Source organism: Pecten maximus, chromosome 19 (genome assembly GCF_902652985.1).
Source record: "Pecten maximus chromosome 19, xPecMax1.1, whole genome shotgun sequence".
In the NCBI taxonomy this organism is placed as follows: Eukaryota; Metazoa; Mollusca; class Bivalvia; order Pectinida; family Pectinidae; genus Pecten; species Pecten maximus.
Window position 1 is genome coordinate 32,377 of NC_047033.1, and position 17,010 is coordinate 49,386.

General features: G+C 36.5%; 1 protein-coding gene across 2 annotated transcripts in view; it reads left to right on the plus strand.

Annotated features, from left to right (window-relative positions):
* The window catches only part of LOC117317923, a 33,895-nt gene extending 17,335 nt beyond the window's left edge, over window positions 1-16,560 (plus strand). Inside the window, exons 2-8 of one of the 2 annotated variants that reach the window (XM_033872891.1) lie at window positions 960-1,031; window positions 8,517-8,663; window positions 10,072-10,174; window positions 11,547-11,640; window positions 12,387-12,453; window positions 13,852-13,918; window positions 14,476-16,560. In XM_033872891.1, coding sequence (XP_033728782.1) covers window positions 960-1,031; window positions 8,517-8,663; window positions 10,072-10,174; window positions 11,547-11,640; window positions 12,387-12,453; window positions 13,852-13,918; window positions 14,476-15,401 — 1,476 coding nt within the window. In that variant the 3' untranslated portion in view covers window positions 15,402-16,560. The remainder of the gene's footprint in view (window positions 1-959; window positions 1,032-8,516; window positions 8,664-10,071; window positions 10,175-11,546; window positions 11,641-12,386; window positions 12,454-13,851; window positions 13,919-14,475) is intronic. The other variant, XM_033872892.1, reaches the window with a different exon arrangement.
* Window positions 16,561-17,010: the final 450 nt, after the last annotated feature.

Below are 17,010 nucleotides of genomic sequence, written 5' to 3' on the forward strand. Positions count from 1 at the left end.
TAGATGGCCAAAGTTGACACAATAGATGGCCTAAAGTTGACACAATAGAATGGCTAAAGTTGACACAATAGAAGGGTAAAGTTGACACAATAGATGGCCAAAGTTGACACAGTAGATGGCCAAAGTTGACACAGTAGATGGCCTAAGTTGACACAATAGATGGCCAAAGTTGACACAGTAGATGGCCTAAGTTGACACAATAGAAGGGTAAAGTTGACACAATAGAAGGGTAAAGTTTCAGAAAGAGGTTATGGACAGATATCTTATTTTAGGTCACATCAGACAAAATGTCATGTGATCAGTATTGTGATCATCTTTGTCGTCATCAAATTTGTTAAAATCTTAGACAGCTTCTCATGATCAATAACCCAGGGGCCCAGGGTCATAATATTACACCAGTAGCTTGCTAGGATGAATGACTACCAAGTTTGCTCATATAAATGACCTTGACCTACTTCCACAAGGGTCATATATGTGTTAAAACCAAAAGGCCTATTGTCATGATTATAAATAGCTATTATAGGCCAGTATCATTCTTGGAGGGAGGACAACCATATTTGTTCAAGAGAAAGCATGACTTAGACCTATATCAAGAGCAAAGGGTTCAAATTTAAATGTATTGAAATATTCAATGTCTTTTCAATAACCAAAGGGCCTAGGGTTATAATATTGGTCTGAGTAAGCATGCTGGGAAGAATGGCTACAAAGTTTGTTTTAATGAACAAACTTTATCTACTTACAAGGTCACAGTGGAAAGTTCTGACAAGACCCATTGGCCTCTTAAGCTTGTTATTTCTTGGGGATAAGCCTAAAAGTACAATATATTAATCTGTATCTGTCAAAATTATTAGTAAGGAAAGGGGTATGGAAATAAGAAAAAAAATGTATTTATCATAAAAGGAGTGATGTGGTTAGGGGTAATTGTGTATGTGTGATGTTGAAGAGCTTGTTGTTACCAGGATTACAACAGATATCAGTACGACTATGGACAGAGCGTGTCCCAGATGCAGCAACAGTACCTGTCACCTCCGGTAAGTCTTTAGCTTCTCATGCCACCTGCAAATATCAAGCTGCCTTATAATGCTGCAGACCTGACCATGCCATCGGGGATAATTGATTTCCTGCCTGGGATCTGATTAGGTCTGATGCCAATATTTTTAATTAACACAGCAAATCCCTCTCACCAAAAAAGGACTATAATCTCCGCCCACATATTGCTTATGCAGCTTTATGCTGATTATTAACTCCAGTAACTACTAGAAATACAATTGTATGGACATAACTTACACTCCAAAGTCTGTAGTTGTTACGTTTCTATACCAGTACATTCCAAGGTCTGTAGTTGTTACGTTTCTGTACCAGTACATTCCAAAGTCTGTAGTTGTTATGTTCTGTACCAGTACATTCCAAGGTCTGTAGTTGTTACGTTCTGTACCAGTACATTCCAAGGTCTGTAGTTGTTACGTTCTGTACCAGTACATTCCAAAGTCTGTAGTTGTTACGTTTCTGTACCAGTACATTCCAAGGTCTGTAGTTGTTACGTTTCTGTACCAGTACATTCCAAGGTCTGTAGTTGTTACGTTTCTGTACCAGTACATTCCAAGGTCTGAAGTTGTTACTACAATTGACCTATATGTATATTCAAGGTCTCTAGAATTCAGAGGATTAACTTGTCAAAACACAACAGCTAATTATTCTGATTAACAAAAATGTCTAGAATGATGATAGTTTGCATGTTGCCTTCTTGGAAAAGCCTAAAAGAGTTTGTGAAAAGAAATGACCTTGGCCTGTATTCAAGGTCACAGGGGTCAGTAAGGTTCCTGTGATATATGTAACTGAAAAAAGTTTGAAAAGAAGAAAAAAAAAACCTTGTCCCATATCTAAGGTCTCATGTCAACTTAAACACAGAATCAAATGACACGGGTGATATTGGCAGGGAGCTGAATGATCAAATGACACGGGTGATATTGGCAGGGAGCTGAATGATCAAATGACACGGGTGATATGTGGCAGGGAGCTGAATGATCAAATGACACGGGTGATATGTGGCAGGGAGCTGAAAGAAATGACCTTGTCACCAATATTCAATGTTATGGGTCAACTTTGAATTGAAATTAATGCATACTGCAAAACAAACATGCCTGATAATAAGTCCACCTTGTAGCTTAGCAAAAATATCAAAAATGTTACCTCATTGTCCCGCAATAAACTTGTGTTGGACCCCCGGGGTAAATTACAGGATGAATGATGTTAGCAACACATGTTTAATGCCCTCATGCTATTAAGCACAGAGTTCCTCAAAACATTGACTTTATAGTCACACACTTACATTTTGACTTTTCAAAATTATTGATGAAAGCTTCCATCCAGTGTTTGTGAAAATCATCAATGTTTACACACAAACCCTTGGCATATCTCAATTAACAATATGCTTTCTGGAGGAATTGACAGAAATGTTATTGGTTATTGAAATTTGGTTAGTCTGTCCATCTGTCTGGTTGTGTATTTTATATCATGTCTTTTTGATCATTTTGTATGTCTACAACACCAAATCAAACCTCTTCTAACTGACCATGCAGCTTAAAAGTTGATGTCCTGCTGGAAGCAGGAAATAAAAATGTCACAAATTACCTCGATTAATTTCTGAAGTCAGTTATCAATTTGCTGTCTATTTCTTTTTATATCTTTACAACATTTATTTTTATTGATGATTTCTATTCTTTTCTCTTTCTGAATACTGGGTGAAACAGTTATTACTCTAATAATGATACTCACAGGTTAAAATAGTGTATGGTTAGAATAGTGTATGGTTAGAATAGTGTATGACTGCAGACAGATGGACAACTATAGACAAATCTGCTTCAGTAATAACATTTATATACCCTAATAGAATCTAACATTCCGCATATATATATAATTAATGCTATGATGTATATATATATATCTATACATGTATATGTATTCGATACTAATTTCATGAATATATACACTGAGATTTAATTGAGATGGTGGGAGGCAGCTAAATGACTGAAGTCAGTATTTAAGACTTGATGTCCAATATTTCTGTAATTGTCATGGAAAAGTTTTTATAACGTTTCTGTATGAAAAATCCATAAGAATACTTTATCATTTGAGCTCTAGGAGTGATATGTTACAGCAAAATGTTGAAAGTTTTTGTCGCCTGATCCAACAGACTGGTGAGCTAATGCCATTATGGTGCAGCATCCAGCATCTCTCTTTCAACTTTTCCTTAACCTCAATACTTATCATGAATAACTTTGACCAAATTTGGTATGAAGCATTATTTGTTGAGGATTTTGACCAAATTTGGTATGAAGCATCATTTGTTGAGGATTTTGACCAAATTTGGTATGAAGCATCCTTTGTTGGGGATTTTGACCAAATTTGGTATGAAGCATCCTTTGTTGAGGATTTTGACCAAATTTGGTATGAAGCATCCTTTGTTGAGGATTTTGACCAAATTTGGTATGAAGCATCCTTTGTTGAGGATTTTGACCAAATTTGGTATGAAGCATCCTTTGTTGAGGATTTTGACCAAATTTGGTATGAAGCATCATTTGTTGAGGATTTTGACCAAATTTGGTATGAAGCATCCTTTGTTGAGGATTTTGACCAAATTTGGTATGAAGCATCATTTGTTGAGGATTTTGACCAAATTTGGTATGAAGCATCCTTTGGTGAGGATTTTGACCAAATTTGGTATGAAGCATCATTTGTTGGTGAAGGGAACAAAGTTTAAACAATTGGTCTGGCCACCCAGAGGCATGTCTAAGGACATGGCCCAGTAGAGAAAATATAACAAAATGTTAAAAATCCTTCTTCTGTAGGAATGAATGGAATAGTTCCAGTTGTGAAGGGGAACTGGAACCAGTTTTGTATTGGTTCCCCTTTTTGTAACAGTCACGTGCACCCACCTCAGTAAATATGATGCTGAGAGGGAGATGTCTCAAGTATTTTTAACATAACTTAGAGTGTTTTTTATTATGTATGAGTGTATATAATCACTGAAAAGGTCCAATACATGGGCATTGATCTTATTTCAAGTTTTACCTTGTTAACACTCTTTAAATGTTTTGGGGTAAGTTTTTAGATGGCTACTAAATTCCATCAATATGCATAGCACAGTCCCTTCCTATTTGTAATTTTGTTGTAAGTCATTTTGGGATGGCTGCTGGTCAAGTGATACATACAGATTTTCTACATTATAAGTCCTCATGGTACTTACTTTGTATAGTTACATGTAATACAGTATACCATGTACAGTATTATCTCAATAGTAAAATATGTAAATGGAAAAAATGCTAATGACCCATTTTGTTTGAATATGCTAATATGTTGTTTAACAAGTGATATCAGTATCAGGTGGAGTAACCCACATTGTCAGCCAGGAGGTCATAACTATAGGAGTGACTGGTCTGATGTGTTTATATATATATACAACAAACCAAGACCAATGGGGCCGGTGTCTGGTACTAGATGTTTATATATACAACAAACCAAGACCAATGGGGCCGGTGTCTGGTACTAGATGTTTATATATACAACAAACCAAGACCAATGGGGCCAGTGTCTGGTACTAGATGTTTATATATACAACAAACCAAGGCCAATGGGGCCGGTGTCTGGTACTAGATGTTTATATATACAACAAACCAAGGCCAATGGGGCCCGTGTCTGGTACTAAATGTTTATATATATACAACAAACCAAGACCAATGGGGCCTGTGTCTGGTACTAGATGTTTATATATATACAACAAACCAAGGCCAATGGGGCCTGTGTCTGGTACTACCACTTTCTTATCTTCAAGTTATATACGCTCCAGCAGGGCCTGTGTCTGGTACTACCACTTTCTTATCTCCAAGTTATAATTATATATGCTCCAGCAGGGCCGGTGTCTGGTACTACCACTTTCTTATCTCCAAGTTATATATGCTCCAGCAGGGCCGGTGTCTGCATGGTACTACCACTTTCTTATCTCTAAGTTATATATGCCCCAGCAGGGCCTGTGTCTGGTACTACCACTTTCTTATCTCCAAGTTATATATGCTCCAGCAGGGCCGGTGTCTGGTACTACCACTTTCTTATCTTCAAGTTATATATGCCCCAGCAGGGCCTGTGTCTGCATGGTACTACCACTTTCTTATCTCCAAGTTATATATGCCCCAGCAGGGCCTGTGTCTGGTACTACCACTTTCTTATCTCCAAGTTATATATGCTCCAGCAGGGCCTGTGTCTGGTACTACCACTTCCTTATCTCCAAGTTATATATGCTCCAGCAGGGCCTGTGGCTTGTAAAATCCACTTTCTTATCTCCAAGTTATATATGCTCCAGCAGGGCCTGTGGCTGGTACTACCACTTTCTTATCTCCAAGTTATATATGCTCCAGCAGGGCCTGTGGCTGGTACTACCACTTTCTTATCTCCAAGTTATATATGCTCCAGCAGGGCCTGTGGCTGGTACTACCACTTTCTTATCTCCAAGTTATATATGCTCCAGCAGGGCCTGTGGCTTAATTGTACTACCACTTTCTTATCTCCAAGTTATATATATATGCTCCAGCAGGGCCTGTGGCTGGTACTTATACCACTTTCTTATCTCCAAGTTATATATGCTCCAGCAGGGCCTGTGGCTGGTACTACCACTTTCTTATCTCCAAGTTATATATGCTCCAGCAGGGCCTGTGGCTGGTATTACCACTTTCTTATCTCCAAGTTATATATGCTCCAGCAGGGCCTGTGGCTGGTACTACCACTTTCTTATCTCCAAGTTATATATGCTCCAGCAGGGCCTGTGGCTTAATTGTACTACCACTTTCTTATCTCCAAGTTATATATGTGGCTTGTAAAACAACTCATATCTGAACGTTTTATATACGCTGCAGCAGGGCCTGTGGCTGGCACTATATTCTCTACTCTCTTATCTTTAAGTCATATGCTTTAGCATGGCCTATATTTGGTACTACCACTTGCTTATCTTCAAGTGAATGCATGCTCCAGAGGTCCTTTGTCTGAAACAACCACTCTCTTAGTTTAAACTTAAATACTCTAGCAAGGCCTTTGTCTGGTACCTCTCATCCCCATGTCACATATGCTTTTGCGGGGCAAATATGACTGTTTATCATATCCTTCCATCCTAAAGTCATATAATACTGTTGCAGGGCCTGTTGATAGAAGTCTCTTATATCCCGACATTGTTTATGCTCTAGGAAGGCCTGTGACTGATATTATGCCACTCTGTAACCCCCAAGTCATATATGCTCTAGCAGGGCCCGCTATTGGTACAGTTCTCTCACCCCTAAATGCTTTATTTTTTCATTTCCTAGTCATATACATGTATGCTTTAGCAGGGCCCTAGACTGTTACTACAACTATCTCATCCCCAAGGCATATTTCAGCAGGGCCTGAAACTGGTATATGTTAAATATCTTGCAGGGCCCATTAGTACATTACAAATTAGCTGGTCTTTAATTACAGTTCAAATATTTCACACTTATTTATGCACTCCAAAATGAATTAAGAGCAAACTAGACACAAGATCTGAACATAAGGTGGTGTCAGTATTGGAACAGTCGACTTGTGTCATGAATGAAGTGTCTTATGGAACAGATAGTGTCACAAAGAAAGGAGTCTTATAAAACAAATGGTGTCTCAAGGTAAGGAATCTTATAGAACAAATGGTGTCTCAAAGAAAGGAGTCTTATAAAACAAATGGTGTCTCAAGGTAAGGAGTCTTATAGAACAAATGGTGTCTCAAGGTAAGGAATGATATAAAACAAATGGTGTCTCTAGGTAAGGAATCTTATAAAACAAATGGTGTCTCAAGGTAAGGAATCTCATAAAACAAATGGTGTCTCAAGGTAAGGAATCTTATAGAACAAATGGTGTCTCAAGGTAAGGAATCATATAAAACAAATGGTGTCTCAAGGTAAGGAATCATATAGAACAAATGGTGTCTCAAGTTAAGGAATCTTATAGAACAAATGGTGTCTCAAGGTAAGGAATCTTATAAAACAAATGGTGTCTCAAGGTAAGGAATCTTATAGAACAAATGGTGTCTCAAGGTAAGGAATCTTATAGAACAAATGGTGTCTCAAGGTAAGGAATCTTATAAAACAAATGGTGTCTCAAGGTAAGGAATCTTATAAAACAAATGGTGTCTCAAGGTAAGGAATCTTATAGAACAAATGGTGTCTCAAGGTAAGGAATCTTATAAAACAAATGGTGTCTCAAGGTAAGGAATCTTATAGAACAAATGGTGTCTCAAGGTAAGGAATCATATAAAACAAATGGTGTCTGAAGGTAAGGAATCTTATAGAACAAATGGTGTCTCAAGGTAAGGAATCTTATAGAACAAATGGTGTCTCAAGGTAAGGAATCTTATAGAACAAATGGTGTCTCAAGGTAAGGAATCATATAAAACAAATGGTGTCTGAAGGTAAGGAATCTTATAAAACAAATGGTGTCTCAAGGTAAGGAATCTTATAGAACAAATGGTGTCTCAAGGTAAGGAATCTTATAGAACAAATGGTGTCTCAAGGTAAGGAATCTTATAAAACAAATGGTGTCTCAAGGTAAGGAGTCTTATAAAACAAATGGTGTCTCAAGGTAAGGAGTCTTATAAAACAAATGGTGTCTCAAGGTAAGGAATCTTATAGAACAAATGGTGTCTCAAGGTTAGGAATCTTATAGAACAAATGGTGTCTCAAGGTAAGGAATCTTATAGAACAAATGGTGTCTCAAGGTAAGGAATCATATAAAACAAATGGTGTCTCAAGGTAAGGAATCTTATAGAACAAATGGTGTCTCAAGGTAAGGAATCATATAAAACAAATGGTGTCTCAAGGTAAGGAATCTTATAGAACAAATGGTGTCTCAAGGTAAGGAATCTTATAAAACAAATGGTGTCTCAAGGTAAGGAGTCTTATAAAACAAATGGTGTCTCAAGGTAAGGAATCTTATAAAACAAATGGTGTCTCAAGGTAAGGAATCTTATAGAACAAATGGTGTCTATAGGTAAGGAATCATATAAAACAAATGGTGTCTCAAGGTAAGGAATCTTATAGAACAAATGATGTCTCAAGGTAAGGAATCTTATAGAACAAATGGTGTCTCAAAGAAAGGAGTCTTATAAAACAAATGGTGTCTCAAGGTAAGGAGACTAGTGAAACAATTTAAATGGTGTCTCAAAGAAAGTAGTTTCCAAAATGAGGTCAGAGTCCAATAAAAAGTCGAGGACTGCACCAGGTTACCAAGTAATGAGACCTCAAACCAGCCAGATAAACCTACAGGTGTAATCAGATAACCTACAGGTGTAATCAGATAAACCTACAGGTGTAATCAGATAAACCTACAGGTGTAATCAGATAAGCCTACAGGTGTAATCAGATAAACCTACAGGTGTAATCAGATAAACCTACAGGTGTAATCAGATAAACCTACAGGTGTAATCAGATAGATTTGTGTTTAACATTAGTTTTTACTTTCCTTAACAGTTGATGTTACACCAGACCAGTTCCCTTGGTGCTGACCTCAACCAACTGGACGCAGAACGGTCAATCCAGAGTGACCCCGAAGACAACCGGAAACGCAGGACATTACTACTCCATAAACACAATCAATCCTGGGGTTTCACACTACAGGTTTGTTTTATCTGACATCGGTCTTCCTTATATATCCTGGAAGGGAGGGGGGTGGGGGTAAGGGTTGTTTTATCTGACATCAGTCTTATTTATATATCCTGGAAGGGAGGGGGAGGGGGGGTAAGGGTTGTTTTATCTGACATCAGTTTTATTTATATTTCCTGGAAGGGAGGGGGAGGGGGTTAGAGTTGTTTTATCTGACATCAGTCTTATTTATATATCCTGGAAGGGAGGGGGGTGGGGGTAAGGGTTGTTTTATCTGACATCAGTCTTATTTATATATCCTGGAAGGGAGGGGGGGGTAAGGGTTGTTTTATCTGACATTAGTCTTATTTATATATCCTGGAAGGGAGGGGGAGGGGGTTAGGGTTGTTTTATCTGACATCAGTCTTATTTATATATCCTGGAAGGGAGGGGGAGGGGGTTAGGGTTGTTTTATCTGACATCAGTCTTATTTATATATCCTGGAAGGGAGGGGGGGGGGGGGGGGGTAAGGGTTGTTTTATCTGACATCAGTTTTATTTATATATCCTGGAAGGGAGGGGGAGGGTGTTAGGGTTGTTTTATCTGACATCAGTCTTATTTATATATCCTGGAAGGGGGGGGGGGGGGGTAAGGGTTGTTTTATCTGACATCAGTCTTATTTATATATCCTGGAAGGGAGGGGGGGTCCCTTCAGGCTTGTTATACCCTGGTCAAGGTAAATATAGTCACACTTCTCCATTTTGAGATAAAAATCTTGTGTAGATCTATAAGATATCTCCTTAACCCTATGACAGATATTAAGTTAAGGCTATTGATGCCTTTTCTATACCAACAGACATTTACAATGTGTCATTCTGTCAAAGGTCAAGGCCAGTGATGCCTTTTCTACACCAATAGACAATTAACAATAAGTTATTCTGTCAAAGGTCAAGGCCATTGATGCCTTTTCTACACCAATAGACAATTAACAATAAGTTATTCTGTCAAAGGTCAAGGCCATTGATGCCTTTTCTCAGATTTCTACTTCATCACCTGAATTTTATGTTTTAAACTTCCTTTTCATCAAACTTCTAGCATGGTAACAGACAGACATGCCCCTATAATTTAGGTCCACCCTTCCGCTCTAGTATCTAATATATGACTGACCGTGCATGCTGTAATAAAATTCATGTTCAAAATGGTGTCATAATATCAAATCACCTTAACCCTACATATAACACATCAAGACAAACTAATAATGTACAGCTATCATCTTTCCTTTCAAACTATTTTTTGTAGCACGTCTGTCAGGAAAGAATCCTTCTTCCCTTAAACAATCAAAGCTTGGAATAACCTCCCTTCAGAAATTATCTCTTATGTTCATTATTTTCTTCAAAATATTGTTTTGTCATCTCGTGTTTCATTGTGTGATGTATTTTGTCAGACATATGGTATCAAGAATAAGAAAACCAACGAGGTGGAGGTGATGACGTATGTCGACTACATTGACTACAACAGCTCAGCCTATATTGCAGGTCTTAGGACAGGTATATGTCTCTTTCAAATTAAAAGTTACCAAGTGTAATCAGGATTAAAAAAAAAATTAAACAACAAGTATGTTATATTTATTAAAAATTCACAGGAAATTAATCTTCAAAGACAAGATTTCAAATGTAACTTGCTTCAAATCAAACTAACTATGGAGTATTTCATGATTCAGGAGCACAGTTTGATAATTACTTAGTTTTTAACTGTTAACCTTTTTTAAACTAATCAATGCATAACCATCACTACAATTTCTGCAAGTTTGACAGAGTTGTCTCCCTTAGAGTACAATTGTATAAGATGTCATGAATGGCCTATACAGCTATATAGCTAGCTGTTGATGATTACTTCAGTAGAGTACATTCCAGTAGTAAATTTCAGTATAATGATAATGAATTTGAAAATTTATTCAATGTTAATCAACCTGAGAATTAATTACCATATACATACAAATGTAAATTGAAGTATTTGGAGGTGATGTGATGTTTAGTTATATATCAAAGGGCCATCTTATAAAGATGATATTGGTCATTAAGGTGAAGGTTGCTGTTACTGGTTAAAGGTAAAAAATTACTCTTTTCTGGTAACATTATATAAAATCTGTTACAACTGCAGAGACATTGATCAGGTGTTATGAAAATTTCAACCTAATTTTAGCTAGTTGTTAATTAGTGTAAACTTAAACCAAATTCTAGATAAGGTGGTTAAGTGTAATATCCAGCTAAGTGTAATTTCATTCGAATTCAAGTTTAGGTGTTAGTATAATTACACCCCCACAACCAAGTTAGGAGAGGGTATACAGATCTTTACAAAACTTTGTGACAATGACCCCTGGAGTGCAATGTGGAGATGTGCCCCCTGAAAGGATTTCACATTTTACCACCCCCCCCCCCCCCCCCCCCCCCCTTTTTTTTTTAGAAAGTTATGCCGATTTTATATAAAAATTGAACACAGTTTTGTCTGCGTATTCATTCCCTCAGTTTTTAGTTAATTTTTTTTTTTTTCATTTGTGAGAAAATTGAACTGTCATAAAAAAAACTCATGGAGGCTGCTGGGGGTATTCGTCAGCCATCCTGGTGACGGTTCTAGTATCAACCTAATTCTGGTTAAGGTGTAAGTGTTATTTAAACCTAATTCTGGTTAAGGTAGTTTGGGTGTTAAGTGTTATTTCAGCCTAATTCTAGTTTGGTTGTTAGTGTTATTTAAACCTAATTCTGGTTAAGGTGTAAGTGTTAAGTCAACCTAATTCTAGTTTGGGTGTTAGTGTTATTTCAGCCTAATTCTAGTTTAGGTGTTAAGTGTTATTTCAGCCTAATTCTAGTTTGGGTGTTAGTGTGTTATCTAATAAATTTGTTTTTTTTCTAAATTATACAGGTGATGTGATTCTGTCTGTAAATGGCCGGAGTATGGAGGTAGCCACACACGCTGAGCTGGTGTCAGCCATCAAACTAAGTGGGGATAAACTCAGGTAATGTTATTGACCCACTCTAGTCCTTTGTCCTCCGAAAGAAATTTAAATTTAACTTAACTTTTTGACAGTATGAGTTCATCTAGACAGTAAATAGTCTACCAATTTGATGCTGGCTTTAGTATAATTTGAATTTTTATATGGTAGCTAGGTGTTTGTTTTAATTAACCTTTGAAATATGATAATATGCCCATAAAAAGCTAATGATATTATATAAGTATTTGTGTGGCCCTAGCTGACAAATTATGATGATTGATACATCCTCAAGCTTAAATGTCAACTGGTGGTATGTGCAGTAGGAACTGCATGACCCTTGACCCTAGCTGACATCTAACGTATGAACTGTAAGACCCTTGACCCTAGCTGACATCTAACATATGAACTGTATGACCCTTGACCCTAGCTGACATCTAACATATCAACTGTATGACTCCTGACCCTAGCTGACATCTAACATGTGAACTGTACATGTATGACCCCTGACCCTAGCTGACATCTAACATGTGAACTGTATGACGCTTGACCCTAGCTGACATCTAACATATGAACTGTATGACCCTTGACACTAGTTGACATCTTACATGTGAACTGTATGACCCCTGACCCTAGCTGACATATACAGTATGAACTGTATAACCCTTAACCCTAGCTGATATTTACAATTTTAAAAAACATGACCCTTTACAATATGACCCCTGTATCTGGTATCATAAGTATGGTTTATGTGTATTACTGTGATTCTGTAGGCTGGTGGTACTGTTTGAAGACTGTGTTCACAAGGTGGAGCTGTATGATAGGATCATACGCCTAAAGGTATAAAAGGGATCTTAAATTGCTGGACTTATATCTGTCTTAAATTCATTTTATTTCATCAAATTCTATTGTCGAAATTGCATAGTCATTTAGATAGAATAGCGGTCAATATAAATTCTCTCCATCAAATGACCAAAGTGAAATTATCAATGAGACATGATATTTGAGACAAATTTGAAATGGAAAATTTAATGGAATAATTCCTTCAACACAAGGTTAAGGGGAAGTAACTCATGAAGGAAAAATCTCACACACCTCAAACACACTTACACAAACATACAAGAACATGTACAAATACATTAATTTCAGCATATACTTGTATATGTTACCAAGCTATCATAGACATATATTGACAGAAGACACCAGCTGTGTCATTCACATTATCGGCATTATGTAATTACACATCCTTGATACTCCAGAGGTTACATTCACTTTCTCTACATTATACATCCTCAATACTCGAGAGGTTACTTTCACTTTCTCTACATTATACATCCTCAATACTCCATGGTTCACATTCACTTTCTCTACATTATACATCCTCAATACTCGAGAGGTTACATTCACTTTCTCTACATTATACATCCTCAATAATCCAGAGGTTACATTCACTTTCTCTATATTATACATCCTCAATACTCCAGGAATTACATTCACTTTCTCTACATTATACATCCTCAATAATCCAGGAGTTACATTCACTTTCTCTACATTATACATCCTCAATACTCCAGAGGTCACATTCACTTTCTCTACATTATACATCCTCAGAGGTTACATTCACTTTCTCTACATTATACATCCTCAATACTCCAGAGGTTACATTAACTTTCTCTACATTATACATCCTCAATACTCCAGGAGTTACATTCACTTTCTCTACATTATACATCCTCAATAATCCAGAGGTTACATTCACATTCTCTACATTATACATCTTCAATAATCCAGAGGTTACATTCACTTTCTCTACATTATACATCCTCAATACTCCAGGAGTTACATTCACTTTCTCTACATTATACATCTTCAATAATCCAGAGGTTACATTAACTTTCTCTACCTTATACATCCTCAATACTCCAGAGGTTACATTCACTTTCTCTACATTATACACCCTCAATACTCCAGGAGTTACATTCACTTTCTCTACATTATACATCCTCAATACTCCTAAAGCGCTTAGGCAATACACAGGAAATTACAATAGTTATCCTGCATAAATGGATCAAGTCTGGGAAATCAAGTTTGTAAACTGCATTGTGACTGGAGAGACAAAAAGGAAGAAAGAAAACATGATTATCAAGTCACGATTTGATTGCTCAATGACATACTATTGCCATCTCAGATAAAACATGTTGATAGATATGTTAATAAATAAGTGTTTTTTCTCCACAGGGAGTTGTTACCAGCAAGATGAAAGAGCTACGTGATTTGGAATTCCAAGAAAGAGAAATATTAGAACGTAAGTGATATGACCATTAACAAGTCTATTATAGGAAGACAGATTTCTTTAATGTCTCTTCCACACATTGATATTGCAGCAATGAATGGATTGGTGTCCAGTCTAATCAACACCTGTGTTAATTCAATCATGAGTTCAGGATCGTATTCATTTGTACACTTAACAAGGATCTGAAAGTTCAAATAAGTTTTCACTTTTCAAGAGTGCTGGCATAAGATTTTCTTTTGGGTCAAAAGATCAAAGGTCAAGGTTACTAAGAAATTTAGTTTTTTGAGAATAAATCAAGTTGAAGTTGACTGAATGGACCATTCAAATTCAAACCTTACATTCTGCTTCCTTATAGGGACTGCTTGTATAAAGTTTTTATAGATCATTCATGAACAAGTTAAAAGAAAATAAACTCATATGAATGTAAATATATCAGTTGGAAATGATTTTCAGTAAATTACTGTAAATGATCCTATACATCTATCTGATCAGGTTTCATGATGATGATGTTCACAATGATGACAACAATTATTAAAACATTTCTTAATAAGTCTCTGTGTTTGTTTAAGGTTACTGTGAAAGCAAGGGCATCAGTCGTTATGACGATATTCGGCGGAGCGTGTACAGTACAACATCAAGCAGTAGCTGGGATTGCTATAGTGTTTTATCAGCTCAGGCATTTGGTAATTTTCCCAAGGTCAAACACCACATCCCCAAGGTCATGATCAGTGGAGACAGGTTTTCTGATGGTGTCTTAGTCCCCAGTGAGGACGACATGGGGTCATTACTGAACGAATCACTTGGCCTTGAAGATAGCTACTGTGATATATCGTATGCAGATTCTGATAGTGACAGTGTATCTGGACTCAGGTTTACATGTGATGGACATAGCGTAAACTCTGACAGTTTAAGTTGTGGTCAGAAGAATGCTCCTAAAGGGCCACTAGGTCTTACTGGTCCGTCTTCTCAAGGTCAGACCGTTAATGATATGGATGATGAGTCGATGGACCAGATTGGAGCCTATGGACCAATAGACATCACTTTCAATCCGTTACTTATTCACGACATCCGGAAAATAAAATCTGAAGGTCATATGGAAACACTTAAAGGTAGATCATCAAGAAAGAGTGTACAAAATTTGAAACATACCAACAGACTCCAAGTACCAAACTGTGTTAGTGGATCAAAACAAGTATTAGAGGAACAAAGGTGTGGGTCATTTAGATCACTCCAGGAAAATGGCTGGCACAACAGATCAGAGGTCAACAGTTCAAGGTCAGATATCAGAAAACACAAACAATTATCACTGGACTCACTTGAGGAAATAAGTACAGAGAAAATGATTACAATAGAGAAAACAAATCTGGGCACAACAGATAGTGTTAAATGTCCGAAACATCAGATGAGTGAAATTGATGATCACAGCATTAAAATTCCATTTCTATATTCTGGAGCTGTCCATATCAATGAGAGAACAGAGGATACAAAGTTGTAACATAAGAATGATTCAATCAGAAATATCTAGAGTGTTCAATGTGGTGATGTATAATTAAATGCATCTCTTTTCTATTTGATCCTCACATGACCGACTCATGATATACGGTTTACATGTATATAATGTCATGTTTCTGCAAATAGCAAAAATGCAGCCATTTTGAAGATGGTACTTTATATGTGATAAACCTGTATGCTCTCTGTTAAGCCCACCCCATGTCTGGCTCTGAAGTTTGACAGATCTGAGAGTATATATTAGAAATACTTCTGGTACTTTAAAACTGTGTTGTCAGGTGCAGAAGCCCTAGAAGATATTTTACCTCAACTCTCAGAACTGAAGTCTTTGATCTTATTGAAGAGAAAATATGGTTAAATTTGTGATACAAATCCATGGAAACCATCACGAGTTTGTAATATCACTATTGAAGCCAGTAGGAGAGATATATTGTAATATCACTAATCAGGAAGTATTTTAATTATATATTATTTATGTATGTATGGCACAAATAAGAGCATTAATTAAAAGTTGTGATGTTGCCATTGAGACAAATTAAACAAGAAGTAATATATAATGGTGCTTCCATGGAGACAAGAAATATGTTTTGATGTTTCCATAGAGACTAACAAGAAATATGTTGTGATGTTTCCATAGAGACAAACTAGAAGTATGTTGTGATGTTTCCATAGAGGCAAACTAGAAGTATGTTGTGTTGTTTCTATGGACAAAGAAAGTATGTTGTGATTATAAATGTTATATATGCTTGTGTGATATTCCTCAAAAATTCTGGTATGATTTAGTATGGAATCATAGATAGGACAAGGTTTGAGTATCAGGAAGTAAAGTGGCACAATTGATTACTTATCAAATGCATACTGTGATAGATCAATTCAGGGGAGATAATCTGGGCCTATACTCATGTTGACAAGGTCTGTATGTTGAACTGAAATGACAAAGAATATACTCATTAAGCTAAATCAACAGTGGTCATGTTTGTAAAGATACAACTGATCCATGAATAGTAATGTCATATAGCCTTCCTTGTAAATTATATCTATCAAAATCATACACTGTACAACAATGGTGTATAATACACTGTACAACAATGCATACTATATATATAGCTACATTGTACAACAATGTATACTACACTGTACAACAATGTATACTACACTGTACAACAATGTATACTACACTGTACAACAAGGTGTGTGTACAATACACTGTACAACAATGCATACTACATTGTACAACAATGTATACTACACTGTACAACAATGTATACTTCACTGTACAACAATGTATACTACACTGTACAACAATGTATACTACTGTACAACAACAATGTATACCACACTGTACAACAATGTATACTACACTGTACAACAATGTATACTACTGTACAACAACAATGTATACCACACTGTACAACAATGTACACTACACTGTACAACAATGTATACTACTGTACAACAACAATGTATACCACACTGTACAACAATGTATACTACACTGTACAACAATGTACACTACACTGTACAACAATGTATACTACACTATACAACAATGTATACTACACTGTACAACAATGTATACTACACTTTACAACAAT